Source organism: Amphibalanus amphitrite, unplaced genomic scaffold (genome assembly GCF_019059575.1).
Source record: "Amphibalanus amphitrite isolate SeventyFive unplaced genomic scaffold, NRLGWU_Aamphi_draft 001737F_arrow, whole genome shotgun sequence".
Taxonomy (NCBI): Eukaryota; Metazoa; Arthropoda; class Thecostraca; order Balanomorpha; family Balanidae; genus Amphibalanus; species Amphibalanus amphitrite.
In genome coordinates, this window is record NW_024883230.1 from 47,973 (window position 1) to 64,884 (window position 16,912).

The 16,912-nt window shown below is 50.0% G+C and overlaps 2 protein-coding genes across 3 annotated transcripts in view; both read right to left on the reverse strand.

Annotated features, from left to right (window-relative positions):
- Positions 1-16,912, reverse strand: part of LOC122374914 (ethanolamine-phosphate cytidylyltransferase-like) — a 54,532-nt gene that overhangs the window by 20,242 nt on the left and 17,378 nt on the right. The gene's annotated exons all lie outside the window — the stretch shown is intronic.
- On the reverse strand, positions 5,951-11,684 carry LOC122374913. Of its 2 annotated transcripts, none has more exons than XM_043353972.1 (2): positions 11,606-11,684; positions 5,951-7,729 (listed from the first exon to the last, which is right to left on the reverse strand). In XM_043353972.1, exon 2 carries the CDS (start codon positions 7,701-7,703, stop codon positions 6,630-6,632), a length of 1,074 nt encoding a protein of 357 aa, XP_043209907.1. In that variant the 5' UTR covers positions 7,704-7,729; positions 11,606-11,684; the 3' UTR covers positions 5,951-6,629. The 2 variants fall into 2 exon arrangements, with proteins under 2 accessions (XP_043209907.1, XP_043209906.1); XM_043353971.1 differs by lacking the exon at positions 11,606-11,684 and adding an exon at positions 8,960-10,356 and having other exon boundaries at positions 5,951-7,749.

Here is a 16,912-nt window from a genome sequence, read left to right on the forward strand (position 1 = left end):
GTATCGCACGCAGGGCGGCAACCAGCGCCTCAGCCGGCTTGGAGTACCACTCGCCACCCGGTGAGACAGCCATGGCGGCGTCCACCGCGGCAGCCGGCACTTCTCCGCTCAAACCCGTCTGACAGGACCGTGGCAGCCTCGTCATGGCCAGAACCTTGGCGATGTTCTTTTCTTCTTCCCTTTCTCTCTCCCGCTTCCTCTCCCAGTCATTCTTATCTTCCATGTCGTCGTCGGACAAGGTGATACCCTTGTTGCCCGTCTGTACAGATACGTCCCCTGACTGAACAGACACCCGTCTGTAGAGCGGTGTCCAAGCTGGTGCCTCAACAGCTGTAGTAACAGTTGGCCTCCGTGCTGCAATCCGGATATTGTCTCACTTCATGTCCAATCTTCAGACAGTACTTTTAGAATTACATCACTACCTGAAGTCTCCGTCAGCGCCTCCAAAGTTTAGTTATGATGCACTCGCTGGCCACAACCTATACAGTCTGGAGTCAGTGCCTCAATCTCCAGTCCCTGGTATTAAGGACCACCAGTCTCCAGTAAGTACTTCCGATGTTAAGTAAGTACCTTCAGTCTCTAGCAACTAGCTCCAGTCTCCAGTAGGTTTCTCCAGTCTTCAGAAAGAACCTCAGTTATGCAGTATGTGCCTCCAGTCTCCAGTACGTACCTCCATCACGAAATATATAGCTTCCAGTCTCCGCACTCTCCAGTAAGACCCTCCAGTCTCCAGTAAGAGCCTCCACTCTCCACTCTTCAGTAGGTAAGTACCTCCAATCCCAGCTCCAGTCTCGTCACTACTAGTTCAGTCTCCTCGCTGGAGTCGAGGAGAGAACACGTCCTCCCCTCGTGGGTCCGCTCACACCACTGAAGGCACAGCCGCGGGAGGTCTATGGCCTTGGGCGCGCCGGCTCTGACTCACATGGTGGTGTGCTGCGCTGTTATTGCAAACACGGTCCGCGTATTTCTCGGGCCAGTCCCTGCAGTCGTTGTCCTTAGCTCGATCCCGGGTGGTGGCCCGACTGTCACTGGCGGATCCAGCTCAGATTTTTGGGAGGGGCAAACAATAACAATTTATCAGTTCTTCATCTTCAATTTATTTCAATTTGAATTTCAATTTACTTTATTCAATTTATTTTACTTTAAATTTATCGTGCGCCGTCCATAGGCGTTATGTTAAAATTATGCCGTTTGGGAGGGGCAATTGACCTATTTGCCCTCCCCTGGATCAGCCACTGCCGACTGTAACACACCACCAATGAGATTTTTACGGCCACTCCTCTCCTCATCAGCTCGGTCCAATATTATTGCATGTCGTAGAAAAAAAAACTTGGCAGCAATGAATTACGTTTAGCTGCCTGCGCCAGTGGCAATCCCTTTTATGAAATCAGCGACATTGCTCGGCCGGAACATACGTCACAAACTTACGTCATACCCCGCGGGACCAATGGGGACCAGAGGACCATTTTTCGTAAGTATTGTCGGGGAAGGGGGACGGCTAAACGTTGATAAACTAGGTATAGATGAGAGAACATGTATGGTTATTTGGGCTCTATCCGCGGCACGCCACTTTTCATAAACGATCACGTTTCCTAATGTAAACCGAAGCGCTAATCGGCCTGGTAGTGTCCATGAAGCGGCGTGCCGTGCAACAGTCTCACAAAAGTCGTGTAACACTTAACACGCGCACTGCAGGGGGGGTTGTTTTCAACCCCCCTTGTGGTTTTTCGCAAATTGCGAGAAAACGGCGGCGTGTAGCGCCGCCAAATTTTGCATACCTGTTCTCACAACTTTTGCACATCTTGAGTAAAAATTTTGACCCCAGGTGACCTATGGTCAGGTCACCAGGTCAGGTCAAGTGACCCTACCTCGAAACGTAAATTTCGAAGTTTGCAATCCCACCAAGCCCACAGTTGTTGAGATATGATCTTGAAACCCACAGGAAATAGTAAAGTCATCACGAGCTACAACTTGTATATCTCGGAATTTTTATATCGATGACCTAAGGTCAGGTCATTTTTGCGACCGGCCCATTATAAGTCAATGGGAGAAATTTCAACTTACTCTGAATGCCATCCTATGACTTCAATACGCTCAGGATCATAGTATTACAGGTCCCTGTTGGTGATTTCACCGAAACATATCACTTATGGCCTTCGGAAGGTGATCTCCAGGTCATCTTAGGTCACCTGAGGTCACCAGCGGTTTTTCTTCAATAACTTGAGATTGAGTAGAGATAGAGACTCCGTTCGACGTTTATCGTGTTTTTCTCGTCAATGCGGATCGAATGATATGCAACATGACCTATTTCGGTCAGGTCATGACCTTGACCTGAGGTCAAATTTTCAACTTGACCTTTCGAGGTCATATTATATATCATTCGATGCGCCTTGACGAGCTAAGAACGATGGCGTTCGAATCGATCCTCTGTCTTGTGTGCAAGACAAGTTATTCAAGAAAAACTACCGCGAAATTCCTGTTGTAAAAATCGTAACATTTTGTCTTCGGTGACCTCTGGTGACCTCGTTTTTGACCTGACCCAAAAATGATCTTAGTATTTCTTGTCGATCTCATCTTAACCTATCCAACGCCGTTTACCGCTTGTCGCTACGTTGCGCCGTTTTCGAGATCTCAGGGGGGGGGGTTGTTTTCAACCCCCCCCCCCTGCAGTTCGTGTTCGGCTCAGACCCGCTGCAGTGCGCGTGTTAACACTACAGGGCCGAATGTTGTCTGTAGCATTTATATACCCTGTATGTACAGTGCACGGCACTGCCGGCATCGAATCACACTCAGACGGAATCATCAGTTTCTGCTCTAACCGCAGGTCAGTTAACGCTTTTGGAAAGCTATTCAAAAACGGTAACGGGGCCCAGTTGCACGACTAGATCCCTGTGGCGACAACCTATGATGTTAGCACGTAACACGCGGTAGTGGCGGTTGGCAGCGTGCCAAGGACCAGGGTCCCGGTCTCAGCGGTCAGTGGGGCTCGGGCTGGTATCGGGTCCGCCCTGATGGGGGGGGGACAGGGGGGGGGTGCTGCACGCTGCAACGGTCGCCGTCGGCGGCATATCTGAGCCACCGAGTCCAGGAGAGCGGCATGGGTGGGTCGTCTCTTCAGTCCGCTGTCGAGATACATCACCCGACAGAGACGTCCATTAGACCTCTGTCGGTTCTGTGGTGTGTTTATGGTCATTCTTGTTATTACCGTATGCCATGTTATTCTAAGCAGTTTGGGAATTACCATATCCTAGCAGACATGAGATCAGTGCTGAGTAGGGAGTCATAGCTATACGAAAGAGGAGGGGGCGGCGGTGCCAGTTGGAGAAGAATTCGAAACAGGCTGCACGTCGGACATCAGGATCTATCCTATCTAGGATCTATACCGTAACGATTTGAGTATGCAGCAGCACATTGCACGGGTTTCATACTGCTAAGGGTACGATACGGGGATGTTGCTGTTGTTCATTAGAGACAGTTATCATATGAGTGCGCGATCCACACATTGTTCAGGACCTATATACTGACTGTCATTTGTCGTTGTCGGACGAAAACAAAAAAAGATTAACCCGCACCCCGTAGGAGGGGGGGGGGGGCCGAAACGGCCCCCTGTCCTTCTCCGTCGATATCTCCTAAACGGCTGGAGATATCGCCACCAAACTTTCAGGACCCCTCCGGGGATCAATTTTACACATTGTGATTAAATTTTTTCCAAAGGCTATGATAGGTTGGCCACAAATGACGTCAGAATGACGTCATGTTCTGTCATTTTCGACCGAAAAAAGACCTTCGCGAGAAGACCTGTCAGGCCTACAGCTTTGAAGATACAGAAAAATGATCAAGACATTAAAGTTGTAGAATTGACAGGGCTACAAAACTGATATCTCGGATTTTTGAAATTTTTGAGTTTTGACCCCCAAAAATAAAAAAACATTTTTTTGGATATATTAGCTAAAAAATCCCAAAAAAATTTGATTTAAAAAAACGGAATATATGTGATAGTACCTACCGTCTTCTATCTACATACCGAATTTCAGATCAATGCCTCGTTTTTTGGCCAAGTTATAGCGAAAAAAAACTTCAAAAATGATGACGTCAAATTTTCAAACTCAATTTTTGGCAATTCTAGACCTCGTAGAGCAAAACAAAGACCACCATTAGACTCCCCGTGACGAGCTGCATCGAATCGATACCTATTGTATGCAAAAATATCAACTTTAAAATTTGACGTAATTTGACCTGACCTTGACCTGACCTTCACCAAAACGTGACCTAGGCTGGCCCCAAAGGCCGCCTAACCCACAAAATCGCATTTGTCATGTAAAATGGACCATCAAACATGTATCACACGACACTTTCATATTGTGACCCCCGGTGACCTGACCTCGCTGTGACCTGACCTGGTATCAGTGACCTCAGATAGCAGAGTATCTGTTTGACGAACAATGTACCATCGATGGTTTTCAATAAATTACCAATTTACTCGATTTCACAGCACATTTCTTGAAATGCCTGTGAACGGTGAAAATCCGACCTTTGACCTGACCTGTGACGTCATCGGTTTGACCTAGGTCAATGAATTTTGGTCACAAGGTAGTTCCCCGGTGGGGCTATCGAACGCCGTTTGAATTTTGAAAATCGGCCGGTAAATTTCCGAGATCTTAGGGGCCGAAACGCCCCCCCCCCCCTCCCTCCCCCCTACAGGTGGTAGGGTCCGCCGATAGCCCTACGGGGCGCGGGTTAAGTCCAAGTCTCGGGGCTGATATTTCGGAATATTTTCCCGAATTTCGGCGAAAAAAACAATCGAAGGAAGCAGGCAGCGTGTGAGAATTCAATTTTCGGTCAGATTAAACATAGTCTCCAACGAAGCACTAACGCTAACGGCTAAATACCAGAACGGCAGAGATGTAAATGTAATTTAGAGATGTAGTCAAACAAAAACATTGCGAGAATATCAGTTCCAAATCGGAATGCAAGATTCGAATGGCGTCTACGTCCTTCGCCATTAATTTGTAAATACTCCGTGTCTGTCCGTTCTTATAGCACTGTGAATGGACGCCGCTGACCGCTGCAGGCCGATGATCCGAAAACTCCAAATAATTATCATCGAACCACCGTGTCACAAAGTGCAACTTTTCGTGGCCCCGCCCCACGCCGAGCACGCAAATCCCGTTGTCAATGCCAGAAAACTCACAGCCGAGGTAGATCCGATAACGCGGCGTTCAACAAATAAGGTGACCTCGACCGGTGCTTGACAGCGCTGCATTTCACTATCAGTGGACGGATATTGACAGTAGCTATGTACCGTGATGGGCTGTCCCGTCTGACTAGTTCGAATAAGGTGTGACTGTTGGTGCAATTTGCCCCGCGGCCCGCACCAGAACTGCCCCTGGTATATGCTATGCTTCGTCGCCTCATTCCATAATTTGTATTCGGTGTGGCAGTGCCAGTGCAGGATTGATGTTGTAGATACTTTTTAGGTACCTATAGGTACCTAAACCTTCATGTAAGATGTCGGGCTTTTCACTGTTGAAATGTGACGCCGGCACCGTTGGTGTTCACACTGCTGTTCTGGAAGTCTTGCTGGACCTCCCCCCGTACCCCGCCCCCTTCCCAATACCCCCGGTCTAGGTCTGGAGCCCCACTGGTGGACTTGTGTTGATATCATAGGAGAGTCATAGCTCTTATCCTATCCCAGTATTTATTGTAGGGGGATTGAAATACACGCAGTCCCTACGAGTTCCAAAATCTGGTATAGGTACCGTGTCTCGAAAGTTATGATCGTGATCGGAATGATCGTGTGCAGAATTGTTAGCATAGCAAGCATTTTGCCTATATTTGAGTCATATTCTAATGCCTGAACAGTGAACAATGCCGATAAGTTATGTATCAAATTCTACGTGTCAATGGTGCTGGAAGGTTAAGATTATGAAACCTTCAAACAAAATATACCTACATTTTGATATGCATGTATTTGTTTGAATCAAATATAAAAAAAACATAAGGATTAAAATAATAAATACATATTTTGATATGTGTTGATGATCAACTTGTAGGTACACAAACTATATAGGTAGGTACAGTCTACAGACATGCATATTTACAGAAGTATTTACAGATCACAGCAGCAACTACCATGCGGGGTAATACAAATGAACAAGAGCACAAATAGCAATATTTATAGCCTACGCATGTATGTACACAACACACATCAAAACAAATCCGACACATTGCGATAGATAAACAAACACATGTCGAACCATCAGAGAAGCTTTCCCTGCCATCACAGTGAATGTCCACATTCCGTGAGAAGTCCCCTGCCCCCTCTCCTCACAAACACTGCACACATTGTCTCCGGGCAGAGTCAAGTACACCTGGTCCGGTCTATTACATAGATAATTAAAAGCAGAAAAGCACGTAAGCATGTACATATGTACATACAATACACATCAATGAAAGCCCACCCTCCACACATTGCACAAACGACGCATACAAACCCCTGAGAGAACCTTTCCCTGCCATCACAGCGAGTGTGAGAAGTCTACTCCCACCCCCTTCGCACACTGTATGTACACACTGTCTCCGGGCAGAGTCGAGTATACCTGACCCGGTCTCGTGTCCATTGTTAGGCACTAGAGTCGGGTAGTCTCACCATCCGGACTGATGAAGCTCATGTTAATCTGACCGTCCCTATTGGAGACTGGGCTATCCCGGCCGCCCAGATTGGTGGAGTTAACATTTCTGTTGATGCATTGGCCACACACTCTTAGACACCGTAGTGCCCTTCCTAGCACATTTCCGATCCTGCTCATCTTCGAGCAGGCCACTATCTCTTCCTCTCCTCCCTCTCTGTCTTCCTCCTCTCCCTCACATTCCTTGACCTTTTCCTCTTCCTCCTCTCCGTTAGTGTGCTTTCTGTCTTCCTCCTCCCCCTCACCGTCCTTGTCCTCCTTGTATTCCTCCTCTCCCTCATATTCCTTGACCTTTTCCTCTTCCTCTTCCCCCTCGCTGTCCGTGTCCTCTCTGTCTCCCTCTTCCTCCTCCCCCTCGCTGTCCGTGTCCCAGCCATGCTCGGCGAACCAGTCGGGCTCCCTGCAGCGCGCCGGCAGCGACTCCCACCGGAAGGTGTCGAGGAACCGCTCCGACCAGAGGCGGCCCTCCACCGCCGCCGGGTACAGCAGGCAGCACAAGCCCTCCGGGTCAATCTTCCCTTCATCATCCGGATGCGTCGGGTAGGGGTCGTCGACTCTGCGCTTCCAGCAGCACCAGAGCATCTGCTGCGCGTTCAGAGGGAGGTTCAGCAGGTGGCGCATCAGCGGCGCCTGGCTCGAGCTCAGCAGGCCAGCCAGCAGCAGCTGGATGGCGCGCGGCAAGAGCACTAGTAGCGTTGACACTGCAAACCATATCTTGAGTTGTACCGTTCCGGACCGCAGTTTGATTTCAGGAGAAAAGTAGCATCGCAGACCATCGTTCTCGGCACACTCGAGTAAGAACTGCAGGACGGCCCTCATCGACTCCAGCATGCCGTCCCAGGTCCAGAGCTCTGGCGCACGTCGCTCGCAGACCCACATCATCGCCGTCTTCAGCTCGTAGCTGCTCAGCCAACTATCCGTCAGTGCAGCGCAGTGTTTGAGCAGGATCAGACAGATCCGCTGGGGCTTGGTCATAGAGCGGATCACTTCCGACTCGAGACGTGAAAATGACATACGAAATGTGTTTTCGTATGAAAAACCTTTTCCAACCAGGTAGATTCCCAGTAAACATGACGACGTCGGTCCGACGTCGGGCCGAGGCTCGGCCCGACGTCGGCCCAACGTCGGTTCAACATCGGCCCGACATCGGCTGGACGTTGGATATGCCCGCATGTTCCGACGTCCAGCCGAAGTCCAGCCGACGTCGAGCCGACGTCGGGCCGAGATCGTTTGCCGAGGTTGACGAGATCGTTTGTCGCTGGACTGACGGGGCCGACGTCGGAATGTTTATTGGGACATTGCGCCAAAAATATCAACCGGCGGCGGGATTCGAGCCCCCCAGTCGCCGACGTCGGCATGTTTACTGGGACAACACGCCAAAAGCATCAGCCGGCGATGGGATTCGAACCCCGTGTCATTCGAACGCGAGGTTAGTGCGCTAACCACTACACCACGCAGCCAGCTAACGAATTTGGTTTGTTTTGTTGGGTTATGCCCTTTCGGTCTGACAAGACCATTTCAGAGCCGGAAGGATCATAGGATGGAGACATTGGTCTTCTTGGCGAGCACCCTGGGTCCAGTATAGAGTCCCTGGTCCCATTGCTGTTACGTGACACTTATTGGAAAGGGCGACCCCACAATGGATTCATATAGCCACTCTTACACACCTGCACCAACGTTTCCCAAAGTGTCCCTTTGATAAGTGGCACTTTGGCAAAGTGACACTTGCCGACTGGCCTTTCTATATGAACTGGGCCCGGTCCTGGTGAGTTGCCGGGGCTGAGCCTGACCAAAGCCAGGATATGCCAAGCAGCCCCCAAGCACTCACCGCACCCGGCTACGGGCGAGCTCGGCTTACGGGCAATCCCAAATGGGATAAAGTTTCCCGTCCAGTCCGGATTAGGGGGTTGCGGCGTGGAGGAAGATTTGAGTTTCCTGAGGATATTTTGAATACAGAAGCTCTTTATGAAACATCAAACATGTATTTTATATTATTTTAACGGTCAAAACAGCGGCCGATGTCGGTCCGACGTCGCTCCGACGTCGGCCCGACGTCGGCTGGACCTCAGCAATTGATCTCGGTCCGACGTCGGCCCGACGTCGGCTGGACATCGGCTGGACGTCGGAACATGCGGGCATATCCGACACCCAGCCGACGTCATGCCGAGGTTGGACCGACGTCGGGCCGACGTCGGCATGTCGATGCCGAGTTGCCGACGTCACCCCGACGTCGGCCGACGTCGGGCCGACGTCGGCATGTTTACTGGGTTGGCATCTCACTCAGCTTCTTCACCAAAGCCTTGTTCGGCTGTCCCGATGGTCGTTCTCGGTTCACAAACTCGTCACTGACCCTCTCGGAGTACTTGAGACAGGGGACGAGGTCAATGCTGTCACCATCGAGGGTTACTTCAATGTTGGGCCTGTTATTGTCCCAGAATTTCTTCACACATTCTTTCATAGCTGCGGCTATATCTGATTTGAGAGATTTGAATGTTAATTCACGTCTGACAGAGGTGTCATCCTCCCGCTGGAGAATCTGAGTGATGTACACGAAACCCGGGTAACGTGTAACTTTCTTTACACAAAGGGTCACACTGTTGTCGGAGCTGTCTGGTCGTGTGCTGTCTGTTCTATTTGAATCATATTTTTGCACAGTGTCGGAACCGTGCTGTTTTGTTCCGCAGCCAACGTGCTCGCTACCGGAGGACTCACTACTCTCTGAAGCGTCAGAGTCCCTCAGCGGTCCTTCCTCCCATTTCACTGGTCCGGCTAGAAGCATGAAGTCTATGTCAGATGCATTTTTGAGCGTATCAGCAGATGGTGCGTCGTCATCGCTTGATGATTCTCCTTCCCCTGTCATCATCCGCTCCTCTCTCCCCTCAATCCAATGCGGCATAGCAAAGCCGTCCTCACTCACCCACTCAAACGCTTCAATTGTTTCAGTAACGTTTGAGTCATACTTGGTGACATGCACCTCAGTACCTTCACTCACGCTTCCCGAAACAAATATATTCTGGATCGCTATGCATCCATGTGACCCACATTTCCAATGGCCATCCCGGACATCGTTAGAAAACTCTAACCCGGATAAATCGCATTTTATGACGAATTTGAGGCCATGTAAAACGTCTTTTAATTGTTTCTTGTAATCATGCGCCCGATGTCTCCTGTGTGACTTGGAGAGCAGTTGCTCCCTCCATCGTAGGACTCGTCCTAGAGCTGAGACCATTTCGGCCAGTGACCGCGGAGTATCCATTGCTCTCCGGATTCCCTCCAACTCAGGAGCAGTCGCACAGATCTCCCCGGGTTTCTGGGGATGGGAGTCTTTTGTGTTGTGATCAGGAGAGTAAACCGTGACCTGCTTCACAACAGGCTGCCTAACCTCTGTGACAGCTCCCATCGTGAGCCCTAAGAGGTGACTGACTTGTCTTTTCCATTTTTTTTTTTACATTTTGTATGATCGAGATGTGCTTTGATGATACTGTTTACGTAGACTCTATATCGAATCAGCTTCAACAGGTTGAGCAATTTCTCAGCCTTGGTGACGAACGGGCATGTGTAGGCATACATACCACTGTGAATTTCTCTTTTGAGCTGTCGTAGCCATGAAAGCCTGGTACTTTCAGAAACCTGATGCATCAGAAACCTTTCAGAAACCTGTTGATCCTGATCATCTGTTTGAGCCTGCCGTCCAGCTGGACTTTCGTCGCAGTCCATACGAACCCGCTCTACCTCCATTCTTCGGACAGCAGTTCTGGCGGCATCGACGGATGTGTAGAAGTCAGGTTTATAGTGAAGCACATGACGACATAAGGAATCAAGAATGTCCGATTTATCAATGAACACTTCCTGCATCTTTAGCTCGTGCCGCAGTTCTTCCTTGTCCACGGTGTCCTCGCCAGTGGACGTGTCGCACTCGGCCTCCCCCGGCTCACCTCCGTTCAGCAGGTCCCGGTACAGTGCCAGAACACACGCCTCTTCACTCGGTAGCACACCTCCGCCCAGCACGCTCCTGTAAATTTCTCTGGTGCTTATTTCCTCAAAGGGTCTCCACTCGTCAAGTTTCGGGTAGGCTTTGGAGCGCGCCAGCGCCGCCCGCGCGGCCGCCATCTCAGCAGGATCATTTTCCGGTGCATCCAACACCCCCCTCAGAGCCGCTATACGCTCATCGGCACTGGTGATTAGCGCCTCACGATACAGGGAATGATTATCCTCTTCAGCGAACACATCGTCCCTGGAGCCTTCCAACTCGGGTTTGTCGGTCTGTGGTACCGCCTGCAGTGCGGCAACCAGCGCTGCAGCCGGACGACTGGAGAACCACTCGTCACCCGGTGAGACAGCCATGGCGGCGTCCACCGCGGCAGTCGGCACTTCTCCGCTCAAATCTGTCTGACAGGTCTGCGGCCCCCTCGTCATGGCCAGGATATTGAAAAGAGTTTTTTCTTCCCGTAGCGCCTCATACCGCTCTCGCTCCAGACGCCTCTCTGGATCACTCCACTTATTTTTCATGTCTTCGTCGGAAATGGTGATACCCCCCGTGTCCCGTGACCGTCTGTACAGATACGTCCCCTGACTGAACAGACACCCGTCTGTGGAGCGGTGTCCAGACTGGTGCAACAACAGCTGTGCTAACCGTCGGCTACTGCAATCAGAACATTGTATCACTTCATGTCCAGTCTTCAGTCCTCACTCCTCAGTCAGTACTTTTGGACTGTATAACGTCACTACCTGAAGCCTCCATCAGCGCCTCCAACCTTGAATTATAATCCACTCTCTGGCTTCAACCTACAGTCTCCAGTAAGTACCTCCAGTCTTCAGTAAGCACCTCCAGTCTTCAGTTAAGCCTACCTCCATTCTTCAGTAAGCCTACCTCCAGTCCTCAGTAACCCTACCTCCAGTCTCCAGTGAGTATGTACCTCCAGCCTCGTCACCACCTTCCGTCACCTATCAGAACTAGAACCCGTCGACTCTTGACGGACCAACGGACACCACTGCGGATCGGCCGGCTCCGTCTCACCTTAATACGACTGCCGGTGTTATCATACCACCAGGGGCGTAGGCAGGGGGGGGGGCCACTGGGCCATGGCCCCCCCCCTTGGGCGCCGAAGGCGCCCTCCAATCGCAAATGCAATTGTGATATAATCGAATCGAAAAACAATCGCGACTGGAGGGCGCCCTCCAATCGCGAATGTGTTTACAGGGAAAATACGGATGGAGGGCGCCCTCGGAGGACGCCCATTCCAAATACGCCCTCCAAATACGGTTGGAGGGCTCCCTCGGGCGCCCTCCAACCACATTTGTAGGCTGTAGCTCTCTAAGCGTAACGGTGGTCGCCTATGTAAGCCGCTGTCCCGTAAATAAGCGCCCTCTCACCCGAAGGCGCCCTCCTGTAGGTCGCCACCCTGCTACATATTGCCGCCCTTCTGCTGATCGGCATCCTCATAATTATTGGCGCTCTCCTACCTATTGCGCCCTCATGTGAAATTTTCAAGGCCGCCTTTCTCCTTTTTGGCACCCTATTGTTCAGTGCCGCCCTCCTACCTATTGGTTCCCTAGTCCTTCCTGTTGAATGTTAATCGGGGCCCTTCTCTTATTGGCGCCCTCGTGTTGATCGCCGCCCTCCTAACCACTGGCACCCTCCTGTTGATCACCGCCCTCCTATCCACTGGTACCTTCCTGTTGACCAGCGCCCTCCGCACAGACGCCCTCCTGTTCGTGTCATCCTCTTGAGCAAAGGCGCCCTCCTCACCATTGCCACCCCCATTTTAAGTCACCCTTCCGCTCATTAACGACTTCCAGTTGATGACCGCCCTCCCACCTATTGGCGACCTCTTGTTGATCGCCACCCTCCTATTGGTGCTCTCCTGTTCCTCGCCACCCTCTTACCTGGTGGCGCCCTCCTGTTGATTGTTGATCGGGGCCCTCCTACCTATTGGTGCCCTCCTGTTGATCGCTGCCCTTCTATCCATTGGCGCCCTCCTGCTGCTCGCCAACTTCCTACCTATCGGTGCCCTACTATCGAAACTCGGGATGTTGATCGGGGCTCTCCTACCTATTAGCGCCCTCCTGTGGATCGCAGCCCTTCTACCTATTGGCAACATCCGTTGATCGCTGCCCTCTTATCATTTATTTACTCCTTTGGCATGTTTTTCAACTTAGTCGTTCTATTGCACATAGTTGATGTCTTGCCTGTGAAAACTGCCACAAATGAACGTGCATTCAGCACAATGAATGAAGTACCTATACCTACCAAAACTATCTACGCTCTACGATGCATAAAACACGTCTTTGGTCTTAACGGATTGATCCTACTTTACGTGCATCATGGCATGTATATGGATTACGATTAAGTATTGTCAACAGGTTCGGCCGCAACAGCAGGCATCTGAAGTTTCGGTGATTGAAACTGGTTATGTGGGTACACTGTATGCATCTGTGAGAAGGCTATGAAGGCTGGTCTGAGGTAATTTGGATGATGTTTACGCATCTCGCGCTCCGGTATCAATCCGATACGGTGATCTGGTGCGTAGATATGCCACCGCCAATAAACTTTTATACATCGACACCCATGAGCCAAGCTTTCTATACAGTTTGTGTGGCAGCGGCCCGACCAAACCTTAGGTATTTTTTACACCTTCAAATTTGGTAAAAGAGCGAGAGGAGCTTTGAACGGTGATCGTATAAAAGGCGTGCCTAAAAAGCGGAGGAAAAGGTTGTTTTCAAAAATTTCGCGCGCCTTCGGCGCAGCATTTCAAGAACACTTGACCTTTTGTGACCTGGAGTATAAAGAATACACACGATGCAAAATCAATGCAGCACGACCTATACGAGGTTACGCAAAAAAAAAACTGGTGGCATGGTAAAAAAACGCCTCCCAACCCCCCCCCCCCCCCACCCCGCTGAGCGATTTTTTATCTCGCGACCGTATGGCGCCCTCCTTGGGTGAGGTGGCGCCCTCCAAACCCTTGGCCCCCCCCTTCGCGATTTTCTAAATACGCCGCTGCATACCACACTCTACCAATGGCTGCTTCAGCTGATAATGGATGGACAGATAGGGAGACGGCGCCACTCGGTATATCGGCTCAGCACTCGGACGACAGTCGGGCAACGGAGCTGTTGGTGCAAGTTGAAAGATAACTGAATTATTTAGTTTGAAGTGCAGGGATGCTCACAAAAACTTCACACATTTTGCTTTCGAATTATTTGAAAATGACTGCTCTCAGCACGAGGATCATGGTATGAACAAATAGCGTGCCGCTACTCTTAACCCGCGACCGCCTGGGGGGGGGGGTCGGATCCGACCCCCCCCCCCTCCGTTTTTCACGAATAACTCACGAACCGCTTAAGCTATCAACTTGAAACTTCGTATAGCTTCTCCTTCATCAATTTGACGACTTTTATCAAATTTTTATGCAAACTTTTTAAAAACTTTTTGAGATATATCGATTTTATTTATGTAACTACATGGCTTTTTTCGTCAAAAAAATGGTAAATGTTTGAAAAATCGCCAAAAATCAAGGGTTTAGGCAAATTGCAAATTAAAGACATGAAAAGACGCAGATCAATGAGTTCTTTAAAATGGCTATCTTGCTTTTTCCATAAAGTGCGTAATTGACCCCTACAAATTCAAAAAACGATGTTTTTTGCAAAACAGCTAATAAAATCAAAAATTTCCAAACAAAAAAAAAACGGAGTATATGTTGAAGAGGTCTATTAGAACATAAGATGTCCTAAATTTCAACTTTCTATCTTGATTTTTGACACCCAAATTGTAAAAAATAGCTCCAACATGTCCGCGCCCCGCTGGGGGGGGGGGGCAGAATCTGCCCCCCTCCCGTTTTTCGCTAATAACTTCTAAACGCGTTACGCCAGCGACGTGAAACTTTCAGTACCTTATTATACATCAATTTGACACGATCCCTGAAAATTTGAGCGAAATCCGTCGGAAATTTTTTGAGAAATTGACGTTTTAGTGACGTCATGTTCGCCATTTTCGCCTCAAAAACGGCAAAATTTCAAACGTCGCTAAAATCTTCAATTTGAAAGGAATCAAGACGTAACAAAAAAGGTTATACGTGATTCTACTGTGTCTATCAAATGGCTATCTCGGTTTTTTGGAATTTTGGATTTTGGCCCAATTTAAAAAAAAACTGACTTTTGGGAAAATAATTATTAATAATTATTAATTATTAATTAATTATTATTAAATTAATTATTAATTATTAATAATTAATAATTATTAATAATTATTAATTATTAATTATTATTATTAAATCCAAAATTTTGAGGGTATCGAAAAAAAAACAGAATATATGTCAGAGAAGTGGTATATGTGCACCTACATACTAATTTTTAGAAGAATCGGTTCAAAAATGTGGGAGTTATTCAAAATTTTATGACGTCACGACACAAATTTTTTTGAAAAATGATTTTTTTTTTGGAAGTTCTAGACGTCGCACGGAAACGAAAATAGCACCATTCGACTCGCCGTGAAAAACTGCATCAGATAGACACCTTTTTAGGCCTTAAAAACCAACTTCAAAATTTGACCTCACTTGACCTGACCTTGACCTGACCTCGACACCAAGTTCATCCAGAGGTGGTCCATATCACTTATTGAGTGTGCCTATTGAATTCTATGAGTAAAATGACCCATAAAACATGTGTCGCACATGCCCTTTTCTATATTTTGTTTTTGGTGACCTGACCTGACCTGACCTGACCTTGACCTTGACCTTTGAATGACATTTTTTGCAACGACTATTGTCTTGGTAGTCTAAGAACACGTTTTGGGCAATCAGTCTCAGTCAATTCTTCGGCAACTACGGTGCAAGGCCGATACTGTAGAAACTTGCATTTTGTACCCTTGACCTGACCTTGACCTGACCTCTGACCTACTGTATTAGAATCTTGTGGCCGCAGTCTTGCCACTGCGGCGCCGCCGCCGCCCCGTCCAGGCTCGGGATGAGTTATATGGCATTGTGCGGGGCGGGGCCGGGAGGAAACGGCCGGCGGCACGCGCAGCGCAATTGTAAATTTAAGATATGTCAATTAAGGCACGTAGGCCGCCAAGCTGGCGCCTTCCGTCACCTCGTCGCTGCTGTGCAAGTTCGCACTCGTTTTGGGCGTGTTCTAGACGTTTCGTAGCCTGTTGAATAAAAGGTGGGTCACGTACGACCCCCGGCCAGTCTGGGCCGGCGCGCGACGGAGGCAGCTGGCAATACAACGGCAATGTGGACATAAGGAGTTTACTACAAGCTATTTCGGCCTTGGAAGACTGCCGTGATGGGGAACGAGAAGGAGACCTGTGATGGTTCGGACGCTGCGGCTGATCTCCGCTTAATCCCGGAGTTTGACGGTGTGTCGCAGCCCGTGTGCGAGTGGCTGGACAAGGTCGAACTTGTGTGTCAGCTGCGCGGCATCAAGGGACTGCACGTCGTCGTCCCGCTGAGACTCACTGGTGGTGCGTTTGCGGTATATCAACAGCTCGGAGAAGATGAGAAGAAAAGGTACGAGGGCATCAAAAGGGCCCTGACATCGGCGTTTGCTTCGGATCGGTTTGAAGCCTACGACCAATTTGAACGTAGAAGGCTGCGTCCAGGTGAGACGGTGGACGTGTTCGTCTCTGAGCTGCGCCGGCTGGCTGGCTTGTTCGGAGGTATGCCGGACGACAGCCTGGCCTGTGCCTTCGTGGCCAAACTGCCAGATTCAGCACGCCGTGCGCTCCGGGCTGGATCACGGATGGAGGACATGCCGTTTAGCCAGCTAATCGGTCGCGCTCGGGCCGTGCTGGCCGACGAGGAAACAAACACCGCGGCCGCCGCCGCTGGCACAAGGACTGGAGCACTCCCGGCCACAATGAAATGCTACTCGTGCGGGCAACCGAACCATATCGCCCGCGACTGCACGGCAGGCCGCGGACAGCAGGGCCGTGGAGGCCCCCGTGGTGGACGGAGCCTCGTGAGGTGCTACAACTGCAACCGGCAGGGGCACATCGCCTCTGCGTGTCCGGAAAACGACGCGGGAGGGGAGAGATCAGCGCCAGCCTCCTCTCCTGTCGACCAGTGAACGGGGCGCTGCCAGTCGCGCAGCTGTCGGTGGACGGAGCGAGCTGCAAAGCGCTGGTTGATACAGGATGCAGCCAGTGTGTAGCTCACGTGTCAGTTTGTCGGAGGTGGAACCGACGCCCGGTGAGCGTGATGACAGTGAGTGGAGGGCGTTAT

Bases quoted from the DNA above. Each gene is read 5' to 3' on its own strand.
- LOC122374913 (XM_043353971.1), bottom strand. From the start codon at position 10,089: ATGGGAGCTGTCACAGAGGTTAGGCAGCCTGTTGTGAAGCAGGTCACG. The intron at 7,750-8,959 runs AACCCAGTAAAC...ATGTTTACTGGG, and splicing joins AAGAAGCTGAGTGAGATGCC to AATCTACCTGGTTGGAAAAG.